The 22,890-nt window shown below is 31.6% G+C and overlaps 1 protein-coding gene across 1 annotated transcript; it reads left to right on the top strand.

Moving 5' to 3' along the window:
- The first annotated feature begins 1,546 nt into the window (after nt 1-1,546).
- On the top strand, nt 1,547-22,890 carry LOC126739311 (uncharacterized). The gene is made up of 11 exons (XM_050444938.1): nt 1,547-1,694; nt 2,093-2,160; nt 11,949-12,088; nt 12,692-12,739; nt 13,526-13,848; nt 15,680-15,824; nt 15,884-16,339; nt 21,033-21,286; nt 21,349-21,476; nt 21,534-21,699; nt 22,530-22,890. The coding sequence occupies exons 2-11, from the start codon at nt 2,103-2,105 to the stop codon at nt 22,621-22,623; spliced, it is 1,812 nt and encodes a 603-aa protein (XP_050300895.1). The 5' UTR covers nt 1,547-1,694; nt 2,093-2,102; the 3' UTR covers nt 22,624-22,890.

Genomic DNA, 22,890 nt, shown 5'->3' with positions numbered 1-22,890 from the left:
TGCATGTCGGTCATTTCATGGTTAGTAAAATTATTCATGATGGAGTAATGAATCACTGCTAATTGACAGCTGAATTTTACTTATAGCAATTCTATCACTGTCAGCTGGTCTCCAAAGCAGGTAGGTACAAAGGAGGTACTTGAATGGACCAATTATTTGTCATAAGAAGCAATGTATTTGTTATTTTGTTGTATTTCAAAAATCTGATAATAAAAATCGTAGAAGTTGAATGTTTATTATCACAGTAAACAAGACACAAGAGACCAAAAAGTCGTGCATTGGAGGGTGGACATTTTGCTCATGTACTTTAAGGTCGAAATTGTTTATCGAATTAATTGGTTTTTATTTCACTCATTTTAGAATGAGTTAAAGATACTTAAAATTTTTTTTTTCGAAAACAAAGCCAGATATGAAGATAATATAATAAGATACGAAAAAGTTGTATTTTTAGTTGCTTAAATACAAAAATAAATAAAAAGCTGCAAAACAATTAATTATTGGCCTTGTTTTTTTCTCAACAATAAGCATGTGGTGCCCACTGACACGCCACTGGACCTAATAATTTCAATATAGTTACAGCTAAATAAGCGTCTTATAACTTCAAATAACTGCACCAAATTTCAACCAAATCGGTTTAAGGATAGTTATAGTATTTTTAAAATACCGTTATTTTTTTGAACCTTTATCGCCCTGTATCTCAGAAACAAAGCAACTCCCGACATACGTTCATAGGAACTTTTTTTCATAAAACGACCTAACGATTCACCCTGTATAGTTTCGTACCGTAGTTAGGAAACACCCTGTATATGATCGAATTCAGTTGCTTGTAGGCAAACCTCCTAACCTTAACGGCCGTTCTTTTAAAATTTGAGTTTTTAATAATTTTTTCTTAAAATCTACATTGTTGGTCAAAAAGGAATATTTTCTGATTTATGACAAGTGGTATAATGAATTTTTTTAAATCCATATATATTGCCTATTCTGATTTTTGTATAACTAGTACAACTTCAAATCCCAATCAAAATTACGGTCTTTTAAAAATTCATTTTTATAGAATATGATGCTATACGGTAGTTGGATACCCAATTGGCTCTGCAGCTTGTCATGATGTAAAAAAATCCCTTTTTTTATTGATAGGAATTATTGACAAATTTTTTATTTATAAAAAAAGGATCATTTTACACACTTGTTACATAAATAACTATTATATAATTTAATATTTATCAAATAAAATTTATTTAAATTTAAATATATGTATAAGTGTTTCCATGCCATCCTTATATCCCAGTGTTTTCTACATGAGAAGCTTAATTAAAACAATATTTAGTAAATAAATATTGAACTGAATAAATTTATATAGTGATTCCCATCGTTCTTTTAACAGAACTTTCTAAAAATATTCTTTCATAACCATTATTTCAGATATATTGGATTTTCTAGGCTAAAAGAATTTTAAACTAAACAAATCTGACAACCTTGTAATATTAGGGAATTTCATATTTTTAGCTTTGCAAGCCTGGTTACATGTCAGTAAGCCAACGTGGCAGCCATTTTGTCATTTACCTGTCTTGTGCTTGCGGATGTCGTTGTGGCTTCCTCTTTCAATTTCATTGCCGGCTTTCTGAAATTTATTTTTTCAAGCTAAAGGTGCAAAACGACTTTTAAAAAGTGTATCCTCCAATTGACGTTAATAGGTAAGATTATTTCTACTTCTAGTCCTAGTAAATCTAGAATTTTTCCCGGTAATGTTAATTGTCTCGCTATGCTATTTAAAATTCAAGTGAGTGACGCCCTAGTTTAAGAACCTAAGCTGTATCCCATTTTCAAGAAAATATATGCTTCTTTAAATTTTAGCAACAGTATTAGTTAGTTTTACATACATCTTAGGCATTTCTTACGTAAAAAACTGCTTAGGTTTGAAATAATGCTCGTATGGCGTCGCATTTCTGCTTCTGCAAACAGCAAAAATGGCGGCCGTATATACATCCTCCACGCTTTAATTTTTTTTTACCTCAGATTTTAAATATGATCTAACTGTATTTAATATATACTTGCATGAAAATAATCTATTATGTTTTTAAATTGATATTAGGATAACCAACATGAGGGGTTATTCAAGAGGATACTCGAGAGGAAATTCCTACAGGGGCTCTAATAGAGGTAAGTAATTGTTTTATCAGGTTTATAAAACCTTCCCTAATAAACTCCTGTATGGGTTTATACATAAAGCTTATTGAGAAACTTTTTTTTAACAGTTTTTTCAAATTTGTATTGCCATTTTAAGCTTTATTACAAAATATTTGGTAAAGCTCTAGTAGCTTTCCTGAAAATTGAACAAAAAAAAAACATATAATATATTTTTAGATTTAATTGAACCTGAAATTATGCATAAATGCTTAAAATTGACTGACTTATAAATGTCAAAATAGTTGTTTTTTTTTGGAATAAAATCTGCTTCAAAATTCACTATGTAGGTATCCATCCATTTAAATTACACATATTAATGGCCTTTGCTCATAATTTTAGGTGCGATTTTCAGAAAAGTTGTTAAACTAGGTCTTAGTGATATTTTTACTGCAATTTTTAAAAAAATTGTCTCAAAGAAAAATAGATCATGAGAAGATCTAATGGCCCTAGAGAGGAGAGCACTCTTGCAGTTTAATTTATTTCAAAATTTAGTGCATAAAAGTTGAAATTTATCAACCTGTACATTGTGACAAGATTACTTGTCACAATTTATAAATTGCACAAGCAAAAGTTTCAATTTTGTTCAAAAAAATTATAGATACATTTTAAGCCCAACAACACTCTCTACACCTTCTTGCAAAATAACACATTTACCTAGTTTTTGCTTTTTGGGCACAAACAATATAAGCAGACTTGTCTAAAAAAATGATTGCCTAATATAAAAAAAATTACTTTCGTGATATAACTAATTGTTTGAAATGAAGTTTGATGTTAAAAATACTTTAAGCTAAGTGAGTTGAATGATGACATAAGAGTTATGAGGAGGTTGACATAGATATATTTTTTCTATCATTTGTATAGGGTGAATGCGCCAGTAGTCGGCCTTTTTTGAGGATACCCAAATTTAAATAACATAGAGCTTATATGAGTTAGGTTGTGGGTTTCTCTATCATTGTCCAGTTCATATATTTAGCTTTTATGCAAAAGAGATAAAGAAAACCCACAGATAAATGTATTTTAACTATTTCCTGTCTTATAAAAAATGGTAATTTTTCTAGTAGTCGGCCACTCATATGTCAATAGTCACGCCTGCACCAGTTGTCGGCTGTGATTAAATGTGTAAATTTTCACCAGGCCTGTACTTCCAACATTTATTGATTTTTAAAGAAGTTATGAAAGAAGTACATAGTTAAAAGTAGAATAGTGTAGGTAGTGAAATGTAACAAAAGAAGGCTTGTAAAATAAAAAAACATAAGTATATTTGCATAAACAACAAAAATAAACAAAAACATAAAAATTAAACATGCATATTCTTTTAACTTACAAAAACTACTACTAAACTAATTAAAAAAAAAAAAGTATTAAAAAATAAATATTTTTGGTAAGGCGCTACGACTATTAGGGCCTGAGATATCGCCGACGTCCATTCTTAGTTGGCCACCCGGTACATGAATTGCAATAAAAGTCTATATGCATGACTTCCTCATAGGTCTGCCCTGCCAGCTCTGTGCATTTAAGGTGAAACCACCTAGGGTTTTAAGGGTTTTTATCACCCTCATCTTCTGCGTCACAAGTTGTTCTTCACACAAGCCACAATTTAGTTTTATTGGTGTCACAGCCACATTCACTTCTTCAGATAATTTATCTTTAAGACTCAGTTTTTGTTCTTTTTTTTCTTTGATCCAATTCTCATTTACTTTGCTGAGTTTTCTCTAGTGCCACTTTTTAATTTTCTTTATTAATGTAATATGTTCTCCACGCCATCGCGGAAATTGCACTTGTATTTGGTCCTGTTCTTGTTTTTTTTTGATTTAGGAAGTGGTTTTGGATATATTAAGTGTTTTTGAAATGCAGAAACCGTTTTTTCTGTAAGGTTCAGTTTGGGGTTTTCATTTTCACTAAACGACTGTTGGTTGACAGCTGTTTCTTTATGTGCTTCATGCAAAATGTCATTTTGCAAAATCTTCAGTTTATTTGTTGGTAATAATGTAGCTTCGGGATTTTCAGCAGTAGCACCAAATTTTTCATTGGGAGCTGTTCGTTCATGTTCTTCATGCAAATTATCAACTTGTAAAATATTGGTTGTTAATGTAAATAATGACTGGTTGTTTTCAGCAGCAGCAATAAATTCCTCATTGGAAATTGTTTCTTCATGTAAAATATCAACTGGTAAGGTGTCAACTTCATCAATTGTGTTTGTGGGAATAAAAGTGAGAAATCCATCTTCACCGATCTCATAATTACCATCTTTAACTAATTCATCCCCTGCAGGAGAAGGATGACTGCTATGTTGTAGGCTTTCTTCGAATTTTTTCAATTCAGACAATATTTTATCCACATCACCTGCTTGATTCTGAAACTCCTTAAAACTTTCGTTTCTTTGTCGTGTTCCATGATACTGCCGTCGGCGTCGTTAGTAATATTTTCTAGTGTATTTTGGATGCACTTGCTATAGTCCACATCATCTATATCATGTGGGTATAAACCACACCGCCTAAAGCCAATCAATCAATCAATCATATGCTTTATTGTCAAAAAATTCGTTGCCATTTTTTATGTGCTCGGACATTTTTTTTATTATCTAGTGCCCGTTTGAACACTGAAGCAAAATGGACTTTTGTTAAGGTTTCATCTTGATTCTCAGTTTGCCAGGTTCTAACGGATTGGCGCCAATAATCTTTTAGAGGCTTGAAGACGGCAACGTCCGCAGGCTGCATCACGTGTGTCGAGTTGGGAGGCAATGCAAATAGTATGATTCCATTTTCGTCACAAAATTTACTGACATCCACTGACATATGGGACCGATGTCCATCCACTAAAAATAATACAGGTTTTTTAATTTTATGTTTCAAAACCCAATCGTGCATCCCATTGGCTACATATTAAAAAAAACGTCGGGCCTCATACAACCACTTTCTGATTTACCCAGTAGGTATCCAATCTGGTGGCTTATTTTCTGCAATGGCTCTTGGCGGCTTAATGTATGGGTACACAACACATGGTGGACACAAGTTTCCATTGGCAGAAAACGTAATAAGTACACTCTTAAAAATAGGTGAATAAAAATTCAACAATTGTGTAGATTTTACAAACAATTTGATTCTGGAAATGGTACAGAATCAATTTGTGTAGAATTTCTCTATGCTATTGTGTTTAAACAACTGTGGTTCTATAATCAACAAGTTGTGTATCAATTTGATTTATTTTATGGTATATATAGTACACTATTTGTGTACTTAAATTCGACAATATTTTATATTTATTTAATATAATTGTTCAGTAAAAAAGCAAACTCTTAGTATTTTTTTAACATGGTATGTACAGGAAAAAAACACAATTTGTGCATTTTAAATACACACATTAGTGTAGGTTGTTTTAACAATATATTTTATTTTCTTTCATTTCAACTATTACATTTTATTACAAATTGTGTATAATAATACTATATATTGTTTTATAAATTTAAATATAGTGTAGGTTACTTATTTTAGGTTTGTATATCAAATTAACATAAGAACTTGGGTTTTTTATTACAATGTTTTGTATTTATATTCATAAAAATTTAAAAATAATCAATATATTTGTATAAAAAAAATAAACAAATTGTTTAAATATTTAAAATACATTTTAGAGAATTTCGTCATAAATCTGTGTAATAATAAATTCTAGTGAGCCTGGGAAAAACAGGATAAAAAAAAGCTGTTTTTTTATTTTAACAATTTATTTAATTGTATGAAATATTTTCGAAAATTCCACCATTAATACATTAAAGCAATGTATTAAATCTTTTCTTCAATCGTTTCAAACCTAAGTTTTTTCCATAGATATTTTACACTGTCTCCTTAATAGCTCCATGTAAGTTTAGAGGATCTTGGTAGACACGATATATCTACAGGAGCCTTCCTTCCTATCCAATAAAAAAAAATCTTAATTATTTGTTTTAATAGTAATAGCCTAGGTAATTTTTAGGAAATTTTTAAAATTTAATTTTAAAAGGTTTTTACTTTGTTGATAATAGTTTAGTTACCATAGTAACATATCCAAACATTATTTATTTTCTTGTTTCCATAGCAACTAGACTAAACCAAAATAAACAGCAAAAAAAATGAACAATGGTTATAAAAGCTTATTTTTTAAAAACAACCCTATCATGTGATACATCATTTGAATCAGATTCCGAGATCCCTGTACTAAACATCGAAAAAAGCTCACCCTGTATATATCGTATTTTTTCCCCTCTCTAAGGTTTTAATAATTTAGTAGGAACTTTAGTAGGTATATATCTACCTACCTATAGTTGTGAAAGTTATACTTGCTAGATTTAGTATCTGTGGACTGCGGCTCACTTTTATGAAAAGTTTGATTTAAGTTTAAACAAACCACATTTATAAAAACTTACATAAAGCATTTCAATGCAATGACAATATTTGGTTTTTCTAAACCAAGTTAACCAAAGGACGAGAGTGTGAGAGCTAGTGGCTGCCCACAGTGAGTAGGTATATATATGTAGGTATAGGAGTTCAAATATCCTTATAATACTACTACAGGACTTGAAAAGGACGGTACAGGACTGTCAGACAGTGCTATGATTAAGTAGATACCATTTTGTAATACAAATTGAAATACAAATGCAATAAAGGTTACAAATTTAACCGACCTCTACATTAAAATTGGATAGGTACAAAGATAAAAAAGATGTAAAAAAAGTAAGTATACCTACTTATCTATTCTATAAGTAAAGTTATCAGTTATCACTGAAAAACTAAATAGGTACCAGCTACCTGTCTAAACATCAAAATATCCAGTAAATTCCAAAGTATACAATAAATGCAAAAAAAATATGGTGCTTACCTAATTACCTACCTACAAACTGCTCCTGGAGTTGGTCCAATAAACCCCACTCCTTAAGTTTATCTTCAACGAATATATCCATTTTTTTCTTATGCAATTTTAACACTTAACGAAACGAAAAAACCTTAAAACAAATTAATGCCGGCCGATTGATTGAAGGATTAAAGAATGAACAGCTGTGGCATTGGGAATTATAGCAATGCTGCCATCAAATGTATCTTAAAGATTACACCCCCAATTAAAAAAGTTACGTTTCCTTTTTCCTTACGCGTGTTATTATCACGATATTATTTAAATAAATAAAACTAGAACTTATGCTGATTGGGCTTATTTTTAAATATCCTATTAAATCATTTTCAATTAACAACTTTAAATCGACTGCAAATTTTGATGCATACCTTTACAACTGTTTAATATTGAATTTGGCAACATTGACGCTAACAACGAAGTTCTAGCGGCAAAGGCAAGGGCGTCGGGTGCGTCCTCCTTTATACACAATTGTGTATTATAACTACACAATACATAGTTTAAAATTCTATAATTGTGAAGGGCTATTAGCAAGAATCTTTTTTATTCTACACAATTGTAAATAAAATCAACACAAGCCAGAATAAAAAAATAATTAAAAATTGTAGTAAAAATATACTTGGTTATTAGATTTTTTACCAAACTGCATTGGATTTAAAAAAAAAATGTGGAATATTTATACACATTATCTTAATAATTAATATCCACTTATGATGTATTAATTTAACATGCAATAATTGTATAAAATATATACATTAAAACATATACAAAATGCCTGAGAATTTTTATACAGGACTGTGAGATATTATCTAACAATTGTGTATTAAAATTAAACATTTTTTTTTACACAACAAAATGTGAAAAAATCCATCGGGATTTTTCTGTGTGTACTGTTATATTATCTTTCTCGCTACTTTCTTGACTTCATAAAGGTTTTTATATCCCTTAGGACCCAATACCTTGCCTGTTTTGGGGCAGAGACATCCGCTCTCGTCGGCATTAAACATTCTAGATGGATCTTTTAATATGTCAGTTGCATCAATGCTCTCTAAATATATTTCCAGCTCTCGAAACCACGATTTGATATATTGTTCAGTTATTTTGCCTCTTTGCGGAATCCGTGGATAAGTCCACGGATTCCGCTGTCCTAGCAGAAATTTCTGGATTCCTTTTTAAAAATGACGCATACCATTTTGGACCAGGTCTGTTGTCTTTAAACGGCGTTTTTATATTTTCAGCCACAACAATTTTTTGTACAGTGTCAAGTAACTCGATTTTTTTAATGGGGAAGCCACATTTGGCAATATTGATAACCCATTGAACTATTTTTTTTTTCGTTTTCGACGCTCAAATAAAGCTCCGGACCCATCTTCCGTGGTTTATCTGCAACGCGGCCCTTGAGCCGGTCCTGTATAGTTGATTTGGGAACCTTATAGTTTCGACTAGATTCACGTATTTTTCCGCCTTGCCTTATTGCTTCGACCGCTTTTTGCAAATTCTCCTCGGAATATTCATGGAACTTTTTTTCGTGTTTCTAGCTTTGAAATTATTTGAAATTATTCCTTTCAGAAAAAGGAATAATTTTAAATTTTCAGGTGAAAAATGAAGCTGATAGGCCTTCAAAATTTCGTGGCCGACTACCGGCACAAGCCGCAATTTAGGTGTATCCCAGTAGTCGGTCATAAGATTAAATATCTGTTTGCCGTTTTATTATTGGTTATTCGTGTGGCCGACTACTGGTACAAAGCATCTACACATTTAATAATACACAGTTAAGACCGAAACACACACATATCCTAAAAAATAAGCGAGATAAGGATGAAAATATAATCTACGTAACGTTCCAGTAGCCAGTTCTCGCCAGTGACCGGTCCCCTCTATTTTAAGTTTAAAATTTAACTAACCTTTGCATTTTCCATAGCGTAAGTTCACTAATTTTAAAACCAATACAATAACACACTAATCTTGAAGGCGCCTACTTTTGGCGGGATTTATTAGGACTGAAGTTAGTACAGTGACATTCACATTTGACATTCCAGCAGCATAGATATGAGAGATGTTAGATATATACATCTTTATTATTTATTATATACATTTTTTCCCTTCGGGACGTTGATTCCCAGCAACAATCTTTAGGTGTGTCTGTGGATTTTCTGGGTGTTAGATTGGATAGTGGTTTGACGTGGCAAGGTCACATAGATCAATTGTCAACCAAATTATCAAGGTGTACTTTCCTGATTCGCAATTTGTCTGGGTCTGTCTCCGCAGGTACTCTCAGGACAGCTTACTTTGGATATTTTCACTCTCTAATGACGTATAACTTACTAAACTGGGGTCATTCAGCGCATATGCCCAGGATTTTTGCATTGCAACGTCGATGTCTGCGAGTGATTGCGCAGATTGGATACAGGGATTGTTGTAGGGTCCACTTCAGGCTTCTGAGAGTTCTCACCTTACCAAGCGCCTTTATACTTCTGTGCCTTGTATTCATTAGGGAAAACCTACCCAGGTTTGCGACTCATGCTAGCACTCACAGTCATGACACCAGAAATAGCGGCTCCTTGGTGGCACCATTTAGGAGACTCGAGCGTACCCGTAATGGCGTGTCTTATTATGGAATTAAGTTCTTTAATGTCCTGCCGGTCTCCGTTAAGGATTTGCCTCTTAATGCTTATAAGACAAAGGTAAAACATTTTTTAGTCACCAATGCTTTTTATTCATTTGAGGAATTCCTGAGCTCAAATTTCAGTGCTATTGCATAGGCTGGGTCTCTTGACTTTTAGTGTTAAGTGTTTTTAAGCATTACTTTTTAGGCTTATATGTGTTTTATTTTTGTTCTTAGGTATAACGAATTTTACAGTTTAATACTTTTATTTGGAGTTATATTTTTGACTGACTTGTGTAAAAGCTTTATACTTTTTGGCATGAATAAATAAATAAAAATTAAAAAAAAAAAAAAATAAATATAACTAAATATTGGCAGGCAATTCAAGTTATATAGAATTAAAGTTGCTTGTGGAGAATTAAAGTTGCTTGTGGACGACTAGTGGCGGCGGCCGGCTAACTGGCGCATTGACCCTACTATTATTCAGCCTTCCTAAGAAAAACCTGTTTTTTTTTCATAGGAAGGCTGGGAGAAATAAGTGCCACTTTTTCCTTGTTAAGTAGAGAGATGCATTTTAATTTATATTCTGTTAATGATATACCAATTCACTCTCTTCTTTATGCTGGCTTTTAGGTAGCTTTAAAGGGACAACTAATAAATCCAAAAGAGGTATGGGAATTTGCAAATACGTAAATACCATGTTCTTGAGTCTTGTGTACTAGCCAGTTTAAAATTTTGATTTTTGGGTACATATTATTCAAACTCAAATTGAAAACTTTTTTATTTGTCTTTAAAATACGGAGTTATAGTTACAACACAATAATAATAGAAAAAATATGACAAATGAGAACCACCTCACAATTATATAACCGATTTACAGACTCATTTGAATACAAGTTTGTGTGAAATAGCTCTGTAATACTTTTGCATGTAATATACTGGGATAGTTCAAATATATAATATTAGAACCAGGTTAACATATAAAATAATATTAAATATAATTCTGACATATACATAAGTGTAAATTAGAATGAAAACTTATGCATCCTAAGAGTAAGAGGAGCAAAGGGGAGCAAACACAAAGTAGTGAAATGTAAATTTCAATTGTTAAAGAAAACTTAAAATAAAATAAAAAAAAGTATTATATAATAATTTAAATTATAAGGAGTTTTTTTAAACCACTAAAGCATATGCAATACAAATACATCAACATGCTCAAAATAAAATTGAAATGTTGAAAAGGTGAGGCAACATTTGTTTTACATCATGTTGAAGAATGGCTGATTTATGTAATTGATCATCAAAATCATCTTTATTTCTAGTAAAGTGAATTAAAAAGCACCCTTAGATATGGTGCATTTCCACTTATAAACCACTTATATATAAACAAAAAATATATTTGCTTTTGTTAAATGGTAGAATTGAATTATTATTCAAATGTGGGGTCGTGGTAATACTAACATTTTTTCAAAAACCCTACTGACTAAGGAATTACGCTAATTGATTTATTTGTTTTTTTAGAATTTACAATTTTTAACAAGTTCTTTTTGTCTAATAATGATAAATATCATCATTAACTAAAGTTCACTTTTATATATAAGAATTTTTAAAAAGGATAAACCCTCAATATAAAATATACAATCTGGAGGGGTAAACCAAAATCTCATATTCCATCATTGCAAAGAAAAAAATATTATAATTCTATTTAAATTATGAATATGTATATGATTTATTTATGAGCACTTATTTTAGATTCCATTCAGTTTTAATCAGGAATTTTACAATATGTATGAAATGTTTCTAATGAAAATCTAAATCTGAAATGTTTCTACTGAAAATTTAAAGTATTCATAAATTACTGTCAATTCCTCTTTCTCAATACATGTAAATTTTTACAATCAACAACCTCAAGTTTATCAATGCTTATTGAAGGATATCTACAGACTATAACTTAAAATCATGAATTTCTACTTGTCAGAGGGTGAAACAGTCCTCAATCAAGGGATAAGCAATTATTAGTAGTTAAAACCAGATACACCACTTAAAAGGGTTTTTTTTTCTTTATGAATGTTATCCATTCTAAAATTATATAACATTGTGGTGTATCTGTTTTGAATCAATTTCAACTGTAAAGTTTGATCCAATGAATTATCACATTGGAAACAAAATGTATTGTTGAAAAAATACACCAAAATGGCCAATAAAAAGCAAATATTGCAGTAAAAATGTTGCCTCTGTGATGACAAATACAGGTATAATGTTTGTTTCACTTCTGTAGGTTATGGTAGCAGAAGAGAGCCTAGAGATAGCTTCAACTCATCTTATGAAAGTGGCCATGGTGGTGGTGGACGAGGTTATGAAAATAAGAGCTTCTCTGAGAGATATTCAAGAGATGAATATCCCAAGGCTTATAGAGTGGTAAGTGATTAATCTATACTAGGTATTCCTAATTTGTATTTTGCAACAAAGTTCATTAAAAATGCAAATTAGAAAGTGTGTTTTCTGAAACAATTTATCATTTACCTGCATTGTTTATTATATTTACTTGTGTCTAATTACACAAATTGGTGTCAATAATGTGTAATTTTAGTCATCCATTAATTCCCTTAGTTTATTGAACAAACATAAGTGACCATTTGAATAATTTATGAAACATTAAACTTTTTCCGCGTTATTGATCAGGCAAAGTAGTTATTGTATAAGAGCATATATTAACTAAAAGTGTTGTTTGATAAATATCTTTATGACCTATATGCTTTTTAGTTAGTCAACAGCAATAGTAGCTATAGGTTTCTATTGATAGTTGAATTTCTTTGATTTAAAGATTATTTTGTAATATTTTGTTGAGAATATGCCTAGTTATTATCCTACCCCCTTTCGATATTATGTGGCACCTACTGGTGAAGTTGTTATTTATCACAAGGTGTGTTCTTTAGGTGGATTTTAATGATGTATAATGAATGCAGAAAAGTCAATTTAAGTAGTATATGAGATTTTTCAGAGACAATCTTTCTTTTCCAGGATAACTACTCTAGACATTCTCCTGAGAGAAAGAGGATGAGGCATGAGGTAAGTAATCATTCAGATTTACCTCCTCTAATTTACAGGACATAGCGCTGGATATAAAAGGAGTAATGATATAGAATTACTATTATATAAGAGGAGCTAAAATGAATTGAAATGCTGCTAAATATTTGGAAGTTTCTGGGGGAGTTCAAACTCCACAAACAAAGAATTAAATAAAATTGAGGACAGAAATATATGTAAAAAAATGACACTATATTGGAGAAGTGTATTGTTAAGTTATTATGCATATTTTATACCTGTTTATCTTGAAATTGTAAAAACATGACTTCAACTAAGAATTAGTCCCTAAAGTGTTTGAAAAGATCACTGACCCAAAACAAAGAACATAATGTATTGAAAACCAGTTTATTGATTTAGTGTAAACAAAATAATTATTAATTGATTTTAGTTACAATCAATTGAAATTTTACATCTTCGACCTACTTGAGCCTTCTTATTAGAAGTGATAAGTCATTTATTGACAGTGCTTTTTAGAAACCTGTGTAAACTATTTAAATAAATGGGAAACAGTTCATTTAAAACCCTTCTCATATTACATGGTAGCTTGATAATGCTTATAAGTTTTGTTTACCATGCAGAACTTTAAAAATATACAGTTTTTCTGGCAAAACAATATTTATATCAAATCTCAATATCCTGACTGATTTATAAAAAAAAAAAAGAAAACAATGAATGTAGTTAATGCTAGAGCGACGCTGTCTAAAACTTGACAGATCAGAATGCCTGGCACCCTCCTAATAATAAATTCTTCCAATCCATGTTATGTAGGGATCATCAAGAAATGAATATGGTGGTGGTTATGAATCATACCCAGTAGAAAGAAGAGCTTACTCTAGGGAACGGGAAAGATATCCCCCATCTTCCTCGAGAAGGGAGGATTTCCGCAAACCTCCACCGCTAACCCCTAGAGGTGGAGGCGGTAGAGGAGGACGTATAAACTCCAGAGGTTCGCGTGGAATCAGAGGAAGAGAAAGAGGCCGCAGGCCATCTGGAAGACTTTTATCTAGTCGTTCTTATGGTATTAGGAAAAGGGGACTGGTTAGAAGGGAATACTCCACGAGGGGATCGTCGAGATTGGTCAGAATTAGGAGGTAATTTCAATTAGTTTTTGATTTAAAAATAGATATTTGCAGGAATTTTGATCGATGTGTCACGTCACCGAAGTAATGTGACAAAAGCACTGATTGCCAAATTGTATGTTTTGAAACCACAATGTTTTTATTGATTTTTATTATTTTTACCATGATTTTATGTGCTTTGGGAATTATTAAAGTGAGGAGAACCACAAATGATTACAGATTTTCTCATAATTAGGTATGGTACCTTTGGGTTGTAAATCCAAAAAGTATCTTGGGAGCCACAGACATATGAGGACATTGCAGGTGGAAAGCAGAAGATTTAAGAAAACATGGTTTATTTTAGTCTGCCATATTTCAAAATGTAAAAAATGCAAGATATGCAAATCATACACTGGTTTTGCTGAAATATGACATTGCTTTTTTGTTGAAGAATTAGCATATTGAAATTTGGCATTATTATATGGTCCTTTTTTACAGCACCATTGAAATTAATCTCAACTGTGAATTTTGTTTCTTAGATCTATCTTTTAGAATAGGGAAAGGGTACCTTAAAAATTTTAATAGAAATTCCACATAATATATATTATGTTAAAGTTTTCATCATATAAAATAAATATGTTTCCTTGGTGTCATGTTGTCAATATAGCAGCATGCCATGTCAGCAAGGGTTAAATTAAATTTTAACTACTAAATTAGACGTTTGTTCTCACTGGAAATTTTTAAGATTTCTTGATGCACATTCGTAAAATATTACGACTTCTGATCGATTTGAAACCGTCTGTGCGAATATCAAACGCGGGTCGAGTGGACTCCAATTCAAAAGAGGAAGAGCAAGAAAAATAACTTCACTTTTTTATGCCAGTGGGAAATGGGAAAATAAATAAAATATAAACAAAAACAAATTTACAATACAGCATTAAAATAAGTGTCTATTATTAACAGAGTTTAAAATTCTGTAATTGTTTGATACTTCAGGGCTTACTGTAAAATGACCGAGAAATTCTATTCTATTAAATTAACACACAGTTTTATCTAAATAGTTTTGATTTTTGGGTCTTATCGGTTTTTCAAGTAAAACGGATATCAGCGATTATACAAAACGACAAATAACAATTGAGGTAATGGTCATATTCGGAAGATCAACGTTGACTGACTAGGCGAATTCTCTGACACTTTGTTTGAAATGATGACGATCAGAAATTTGTGTAAGAACATCAAACTTCTGATTTGAAACCGATCAAAAGTTTTTGTTCGAACGCACTTTACACTATTGTGCATGTTTAATTGTCAAAAACTTGTTTCCTGAACAAACCTTAAGATGATATAACAAACCTAATGTCTTCTTATTTTCCTTGCGGAAGGGACTATTTCAGTTTTTAATTGATGCAAAAGTTTCATTTTTTAATAAATGTATGTAACATTAAAGCAATCACACTTATTACCATTTATTACTTGAGGAAAATAATGAAATTGTGATATAATTATACTGTTCGGGTTAAGCAAAATAATTGCCCAATAACAATTAATTGGTTGTTTTCAATTTAGTAAATTATTTCCACTACTAGATATTATAATTTCTGCCTTATATGAGAGCTTCTTTAATAGTTTTTACTATTTCTCTTTTTTTTCTATTGATTGCTTTTTTTTTTGTTAAGTTTATACCTTGACATTGGATTTATATTTTCTTTATATGATGAAATCCAAAAATATTTATAATGGGTTTTATAATGGAAAGTCATTAAATTACTAATGTTCTTTATGGGAGAAAAAATGTTAATGTTAATTTGCTGGGTTGGGATTTTAAACTCTTAATTCAAATGCCAATGTTTATTTTTATCTGTAGCACCGTTAGGCGAAAGAAGAATTCTGACAGCAGCGAAAATGAATCCGATGAGGAATCTAAGGCAAAGAAAGAGGATGAAGAAGCCGCCGAAGGCGAAGATGCTGAAATGAACGAAGAAGAGGAAAAAGAGGGCGAAGAAGAAACGGTATGTCCTGTATGAAAGTTTTTACTAAGCTATGAAGCTATAATTATTTTTGTTTGCAGGAAACTAAAGAGGCCGAAGAGAAGAAGGAGTCCCCTAAGAAAAAAACCAAGAAAACCCCGGAAAAACCCGAGAAAAAATTCATCGTTCTGCGCTGTCCACGTTGTAACGTCAAAGCTCCAACGTTTAGAAGCTACGAGATCCACTTGCAGACCGGAAGCCATCTGTTTAATATGCGCAAGGTTGCCAGCAAGCACAGAACTATTTTAGCGCAAATGCGTAACGCTCAGCGTCTCGCTCAGAACGAGCTTGAGAAATCCGGCGAGGGTATCACCGATCACACGGTCTTCTGTCCGTTATGTAAATTGAATTACAAGCAGGAAAGGGCCGTACATCAAGGCACCGCTGCGCATAAGAACATGCGCAAATTTTTGATGCCCAGCTGCAAAGTTTGTGATGTCACCTTTAAGAGTCCAATGGTCTATGAACATCACTTGTGCAGTATTGATCATTTGAAGGTAAGTTTATTTTTTTACGGTTGATGCATCCGAAAAACAGTATGTTTTAGGAGAAACTGTTTTAAACAATTTTATTAGGGTTATGGGAAAAGAAGATATTTTTTTTATTGATCTTGCCAAAATTTAGAGGTTAATTTAATCACAGATAAACAATACATAAATAATGGAACATATGCCTTGGGACTGACGAAAAAAACGACAATAAAAATTCCTTGTTTTCCAATCCCAAGTTTATTCCCTATATTAAGCTGATATGTATTCTTTTGTGATGTGTTTTGTTGTGTTCTTTTTTGACGATTCCCAGATTGTTTTTCTAGAATTTATTAATTGGTAGTAATGATGTTGTTTAACTTTACAATATCCGTAAAATATGATTCTTTTCTCCTAGATTTATTATAATGTTCAAGTTTACTTTAGATTATGATCTGTGTTTCAGCTATTTAATTTAAAAAATGGGTCCTACTGTAATATAAATTAATTTGATAGGTATAAATGATAATAATACTATATCATCCTAAAATTTCAAATCATTCAAGCACAAGTTTTTTTTAAATGGAAACCTGTATACTAGTAGCCTGGGACCAGTGTTTTTCCTTTTATATGGCATTGATATGTGTTTAGTAGAAACTAGTGATAAATCCAGTATCTTTTGGCATAATTATTATCGTCTTGTGTCGCAAATTAATATCGCAAATTAAACATTTGGTTCAATTAGCAACTTATCACATTTAATATAACACAAACATTCTTACTTTTAGACGTAAATTTACAATGTTGCCTTTGATATAGATAAGAAACCTCTGAGATATGGTCTTCCCTTTTGGGGTAGTTGAGTAGTATTTCAAACTATCTTCATTTTACGAAAAAGAGCAAATTGAAGCATGTACAATGTTGGATTGAGGAATTCAGGCAAGGATTTCAGGAATTCGGTCAAAAAGACAGGCAAGTCTGTCTTTTTGAGATATAAAATTCTAACACTACCTTGTTTATTTATCCTTGATAGTAGGTGTTTGGTTTTTAGAAAGTATAGGCATCTAATTGTGAATCTAATCTAATCTTATCTTGATAGAGAACGTCTTGACAGTAACAAAATATTTCTTTACCAATAATAATCATTTAAAGAGAGCATTTATTTATGACACAAAGAAAATGTACAACCACTTACTCCTTAACTTGTGAAGCTTGGAAGACTTCAAAAAATTCCAATGTAAATGTAAAAAATGTAAGGAACTTCTAGTTAGCAATTATAATGTGGAAGAATAATTTAGTGATTAAATTACATCAAGATATAACATAATATACTACGAGACGGAAATATTTGTCAGTGACATCACAAACGACCAACAAGCAACACAACTAGAGTGGCTAAAAATAATGTTTAATTCCCACTATACAAAATCTATTGGTAGCTTGCAAAATGTCACTTACTCTAATGGTGTGACCTCGCTGATCTGGTCGAACGTTGTACTTAGTAAAACTTTGCGCGGCGCGCCGGTGCCAAGTTTATTACTTGTCTTTTTCTCTCGCGGTAAATGGAGCAGCAATCCGACCAGCCTTTAATTTTAGCAGAATGGCAACGCCTAGACAACGTACCTGCATTTGTTGCTCTTTCATTCCATAGACGCGTTTGGGGGTTTATTCCAATAAATATTTTGAGTAATTTGTAATAATAGGTATTTTAAGTAAAATAATTTTTCTATAAAATGGAAAACGAAGCTTCGTCAAGTTCTGGTCCGCTTGCTAAAAAAGCAAAAAGGAAATATTTGACTTCTGGCGAACATCAGTTAGTGAAAACTGTATATGAAAGTGTTCGTGCTAGAAATCCAGATTTGTCTGTTGAGGACGCGGCAGAATTATGCGGGAATTTAACAAAATTAAGTTCCAGGACAGTTTTTAGATGTCTTAAAGCTAAAGAAGAAAAGCAAGACAAGATGCAGAAAAAAGATTGTGCTAGATGATTACGTAAAATATGCTATTCGCCGGAAAGTGCACAGTTTTTTCTTTAGGAACGAGATTCCAACAATAAAGAAAATTAAGACTGAACTTACTGCTGATAATTCTTTACCCAAAATATCTTTTGGTGTTTTAAAGCGAACATTGCATGAGTTGAATTTTCGATATTTAAAAAGGAACCGCAAAAGTTTTTTAATAGAAAAAAATGAAATCGTATTGTGGCGAAGGAAATATTTAAAAGAAATTCGTGAACATCGGCGCCAAGGAAGAAAAATTTATTACACCGATGAAACATGGCTGAATGAACTTTTGCACACACCCGTGCAAAAGTATGGCAGGACTTAAATGTCACAAATTCGCGGCAAGCCTTTTAGGATGGGCTTTCCACGGGTTTGAAAGCTCCTTCTGGCAAGGGCCGTCGCCTAATTATTACACATATATTGCCGTCCTTAGTTAAAACATCCTAACTCGCAAATCGATAAAGCTGAGAAAATTGAGATTTTATTAAAACTCACTAATATGCGGTCCTCATGTTTTGAAGTAATTTCCTGATTCTTTTTATATGCTTAGAAATTTGCTTTTTACATTTGTGGGTAAAGTTTAATAAGGGACTAGATTCAATATTTGGTGAAATTTTAGAAAAAAAAGTTAGATAGGACTTTTTAACTTAGTAAAGTAATTATAATTAAAAAATATATATATATATATATATATATATATATATATATATATATATATATATATATATTTGGACTGATTTTTATTACAGACACAGGAGTTACATTTCAAATTAACATTATAACTAAATTACTCACTAATAAAACATTAGAACATTAAAAACAGTATGAAAGTACATCATGAAATCATTATGAATGGAAAAAGTGCTTTACTCTTACTGGAAATCTACATTTTCTTTATTGTCAGTATCACTTCTCCAGAATATCATTCGGTTCGCCGGAATAATAGGACGTAGCTTAGAAATCAAATTTTGTTTTCTTTTTAATTTTACACCTCGACATTGTGTTCGGCAAGAAGGTTTTGGTTCTTCCGAAAAGGCATTTTTGTAGTACAACATATCCCCTTTTAAAGTGCAAATGTATCATATTCTGCAAGTAAGGTTTGAGAACATTTTTTTGAAGCTTAAACTTGGATGAACAATCTTTCCATTCAAAAAAGTTTTGTATGTTCATCTCTTTTACCTGGACCTTAGATGAGTTTGCCTTTTCTACAGCCGATTTAAAATCATTAAAATCGAATACCTTACCGTACCTTTTCAATAATTGTTCTACCTGGTGATAGAACGAATCCGCGGACATAAAAGTGTGACCAGATTGAAATTATTTTATTTTCAAATTCTCCAGTTGAGTCTCGGTAAAGTTTACGACGTAAACAAAAAAATAAAGCCTAAGTTTTGTTTTGAGCTGCACAGTTGTCAAGCCAGATCGTAACATAAGTCTCTGTTATATAAAAAAAAAAGGTGAAATTAAATTTTTCTGATTTCGACCTGCAACCCCTTCATGCCATATTATTGCCACTTGCCTAACACTTTTCGAATATGCTCCTACTGGCGTAAATTAATATTCTACAAACGGAATGCTACTTAGGACATTTTAATTTGGGATTATCGTCTTTTCTGCAAATAGAACAATATATTTAGGTGAATTTAAGGCATAAAAAATGTAGTTAGGACTTTCTAATTTATCTAAGGAGGTAGATACCATATGATAGGTCTAATAAAATGTAATAAGCCAAAAAAAGAGAATTTTGTAGTTAGGACGTTTTAACTAAGGAGGGCAGTATAGGTAGTGATTCTGGATTTCTGGAAGGTAGTCTGAACGTTTTTGAATCGAAGAATGTGTTGAACGAAGTCATATCTTGTTTAGTCAATTTTAAAACACCCTGTAGACTAAATTTATTTTTAAAAGTGCCTCTTGTCTTCCCCATTCACATTAGTTGTTATAGACTAATAAACCTTAGAAACTATACCTCTTATTTTGTCTTTTTCTGTCTTCTTTGTCTTTTTCTTTTTTGTCTTCTATTAGTATTTTTTGCAATAGAAAAAGCCGCCATGTATGTATTCCAATTATTGGCCGATAATTTATAAGAAACCAAGTGCTAAATTGAGCAAAATATCAGGGATATTTTATGCAAAATTACTTATACTAGAAACAAAATTTTTAATTTTTTAAAAAAAAGTTCTATTAATTACCTAAACTCGACCTAAATAGTAGGTATATTCATTTTTAAAAAATGCATACGCCGCCGCTGGAATCCACTCCTCTCGCCCCTAAAACGTCTTGGCGGCCCTAATGCTAACAATGAGTCACTGACAATTATTTCCGTCTCGTAGTATAGTTTTGTATTATCTGTTATAAAGTTTAACTTAAAAATAGTGAATAGTAAGTTTTTGTATTTTAATATTTATATTCTTTGTCAATGAGGTTTGAGAAGTTATATATAGGGCTTACTTTAATCAATGGATCAGAGGAAATTCCCATTATTGAATGAAACAGACAAGTCCTAAGATGAAAAAAAATGTGTGAAACAAATGTTTTTGTTTGTCCATACAAAGGTTCATAAAAGTTCATAAGAAGAAAGATATGTGTCCATTTAAAAACCATAATTAACCTTCAAATACCCTTGAAAATATCGTGAAGGTCAATATTAACTTTCACCATTTCTTTTCCCCCATATTATCAAGTAATTTTCGTGATCGATTTTAAATACATGTCATTTCCAGCGGAAGCAGCAAGCCGAGGAAGGGGACAGTAAAGGCGATGAAGAAGACACTCTAGATGATTTCACCACAATTGATTCGGTAGGAGATATCGTTGATGATAATTCGCCTGATGATGAAGAAGTTAAGAAAAAGAAAAAGGATCGAGTGTATCACGGAATCGAACTGGTCAAGAAGGTTGATGCATGGTATTGTGACTTATGTAGGATGTTCCTTCCTAGATGCACCGAAAATGAATCTCCTGACATTATTTCTGGGTAAGTTTTTTTGTGTTTTTTTTTTCTTTAATATCCTAAATAATAAATTCTCTTTATTATAGACATTGCTTAAAACGCTTCCATGTGCAACGTTTCACAAGGCAAAAGGAGAATGCCGAATTAAAAAAGAAAGCGGAAAAAATGGTGATGGAAGTACCTAAGAAGAAAAAGGAAGAAGTAAAGAAAGAAGGTAATAAAATTACGAAAGAATCAATAAGTAAATATAATTTAAAAAATGTTCTTGCAGAGGATGAAACCGAAGATGCAGAAATGAGCGAGGTCAAAGAGGACGATGGCAAAGAAAAACTTGATGACGATAAGATGTGGGACGCCGTTGATAAGGATTTGGGAGAGTTGCTTGAGGAAACTGATGGAAAAGATGATGATGATGATGTCGGAGAAAGATATGATAGGTAAGAATTTTAAATTTGATTTTAGTCATTTTTACTTTTTTTCTATATTTAGTGTGTCAATGCAATATGCACGATTAAAATAACAATATAAAAAGTATCATATCGGTTCGAACAAACTGTATTTTTCAAAACATAAAGAATATAAAAACTGAGTGTGATATCGGAGAGATCGAATGGTCAACTGCATGTAATTTTGATAATTTAAAAGCCTTTTATTTTGGTCTAAATCCAATGACACAATATAACCTAAAAGATTAATTTTCTTGAAAAAACTTACTACTCTCATTAAAAAGAATACATTGTGTTTCCCGGTATTCTTACTGTTTTGGCTCGATTTTCACGGTAAAAAGTGTTTGTTTTAAAATTATTTTTCGTCCTAGGGAAAGATTAACTGAAATGAGGAGGCTACATTAAAATTTGTCGAGTTCCACGAACAAAAAAAGTTTCTTTGGGATACATACCTCAAGCCCTCATTATAGAAATAAATCATTGAGGGAATCTGCGATTTCTTTGTTTATTCTTGTTAAACGATGTTTTACTTTAATTTATATACTTGAATAAATGTAAACGTTTCACTTGAATGCCTCTCAAACTTGAATACTTAATCCCAGCTGGTTCAAGTAAATTGAACGGGTACTCGACCCGTCTAAATTAGGCTTTACGGTAACAATTTTAACATTACTCTCATAATGACAAAACTTCGCCAAATTAAGCGTATAGAGTATCATACCATGTATCATTGTACCATGGTCAAGTACTAATAGTTGAATGAGACGCGCGTCTATGCCCAAATCATAGGTTTTGACGAATGATTTTCCTTTTTTTTTTAGGTTTAAAAGCACTGAAAAAGAGAAAAATGGCGAAGGTGCCGAAGTCGACGCAGAAAAGTCGGAGGAAGTCAAAACAGACGAAGCTAAAAAATAGATCGTCCTTCTTCACATCAATTTGTTCAAGTCTTTTTAATTATTACGTTTTGTGAATCGTGGACCGTATTGTAGCATTTTTGGTATTATAAAATAATTTTTATTTTACTATGTAGACCCATACTGTATCTATAAACAGTATAAAATGTCGCTTTAGTTATAATCGTTTGTCTTCATGTGAAATTTCGTAAACTGCTAATTTGTAGATTTAAATGTAGGGTGTTAAGGTTTGCAATAATCGTGTAATAAATTTGCAACAGAACACAGA

This window comes from Anthonomus grandis, chromosome 8 (assembly GCF_022605725.1).
Source record: "Anthonomus grandis grandis chromosome 8, icAntGran1.3, whole genome shotgun sequence".
Classification (NCBI taxonomy): Eukaryota; Metazoa; Arthropoda; class Insecta; order Coleoptera; family Curculionidae; genus Anthonomus; species Anthonomus grandis.
Note: the sequence above shows the minus strand (reverse complement) of the source record. Positions and strands in the feature narration are given on the sequence as shown.

Excerpts from the sequence above, each read along its gene's own strand:
- LOC126739311 (XM_050444938.1), top strand. The coding sequence starts at position 2,103 with ATGAGGGGTTATTCAAGAGGATACTCGAGAGGAAATTCCTACAGGGGC. Across the intron at positions 13,849-15,679 it reads AGATTGGTCAGAATTAGGAG|CACCGTTAGGCGAAAGAAGA; the intron begins GTAATTTCAATT and ends TTTTATCTGTAG. Across the intron at positions 21,287-21,348 it reads TCTCCTGACATTATTTCTGG|ACATTGCTTAAAACGCTTCC; the intron begins GTAAGTTTTTTT and ends TCTTTATTATAG.